At 42.7% G+C, this 1,448-nt stretch overlaps 1 protein-coding gene across 1 annotated transcript; it reads left to right on the forward strand.

Annotated features, from left to right (window-relative positions):
• Positions 1–631: 631 nt before the first annotated feature.
• LOC116809591 (large ribosomal subunit protein eL39) lies at positions 632–918 on the forward strand. Its single transcript, XM_032753427.2, has one exon. It carries the CDS (start codon positions 670–672, stop codon positions 823–825), a length of 156 nt encoding a protein of 51 aa, XP_032609318.1. The 5' UTR covers positions 632–669; the 3' UTR covers positions 826–918.
• The last annotated feature ends 530 nt before the right edge of the window (positions 919–1,448 follow it).

Below are 1,448 nucleotides of genomic sequence, written 5' to 3' on the forward strand. Positions count from 1 at the left end.
CTTTGCACTCAGTACCCTTCCATCATCACAAAAACAAACACACAAAACCCAGGGAAGTCTTCCTATCAACCCCACTGAACATGGAGAAATGGCCAGTGCTTTGTCAACTGTAAATCTCCACTCATATGGAAGGAATTCTTACTCCATCATTTTCTCCATACCTGACACTGCCCTTGTTAGAGAACTTTTAACCCCCTTGGGAAGGCACTGGTGGCCTGAAGGACTCAGGTCTGCTGATGAGGATTCTGGTTTCTGATGAGATTGCCTTAGGGAGTGCCCTGGTGCCTCTCCAGGCCAGGGAGCCCAGGAAGGGAGGTTGGACCTTTACCCAATCATCCTGTCTTCACAGGGGATGAATGTGTAGGGAGAAAACTACTTAGGGATCTACGCCTCCTACTGTTAATTTTTAGGTTGGGATTCATGGCAGCACCTTATAACAATTAGGCTAGACCTTCCAACCTACTACCTCCTTTCTTAAAGAGGGAAGAATGGAGACAAATAAGCTTTTGGGGGAGTGTAAAAGAGTGAATAACGATTGTGGCTAACTTTTATTAAACTCTCAGTGTGTGCCCAGGCACTGTTCTAAAAGCTTTCTGCATAAAATATAAAATGAGTGCCCTCTTTTCCTTTCTCCGCCATCTTGGTGTGTTCTTGACTCCGCTTCTCGCCATGTCTTCTCACAAGACTTTCAGGATTAAGCGATTCCTGGCCAAGAAACAAAAGCAAAATCGTCCCATTCCCCAGTGGATTCGGATGAAAACTGGAAATAAAATTAGGTACAACTCCAAAAGGAGACATTGGAGAAGAACCAAGCTGGGTCTGTAAGGAATTGCACATGAGATGGCACACATATTTATGCTGTCTGAAGGTCACGATTATGTTACCATATCAAGCTGAAAATGTCACCACTATCTGGAGATTTCGACGTGTTTTCCTCTCTGAATCTGTTAAGAACACGTTGGTTGGCTGGGTTCCGTAAAAAATATGTGAGGCCTTTCGTTTTAAAAAATATATATATATATAAAATGAGTAGTGTTAATATCTTCATTTTTGAGATGACTGCTTTAGAAGACTGCTCAGTAGAAGGATTCTATTTGCACAAGAAGAAACGTTCCTCTCTAAAGCCACCTATGAGAACTTTTCAGTTGGTAAAGTAGTGAAACCTTCTTGGGGTTTCATGATGAGTCACAGGCCTCATATTTCTTCCAGCAGGTCTGCCAAAGACATTCACCTGCAAATGTGTATTATCATGAATGTGTGGATAACATTTGTGTTAGTAATCATAAATACAAGAAGCCACACTCAAATTGTGTCCTATTATTTCTGAAATACACCCAAGCCACCCTCATCAGTCACAGGAAGAAAGGTCCTTAGTGTGACGGCCAGCTGTCTCATTCCACTGAGGAGTTCCAGACAGATCACAGGAGGTAGCCAGGGTGTTTAGTGAC

Source organism: Hylobates moloch, unplaced genomic scaffold (genome assembly GCF_009828535.3).
Source record: "Hylobates moloch isolate HMO894 unplaced genomic scaffold, HMol_V3 SCAFFOLD_1, whole genome shotgun sequence".
Classification (NCBI taxonomy): Eukaryota; Metazoa; Chordata; class Mammalia; order Primates; family Hylobatidae; genus Hylobates; species Hylobates moloch.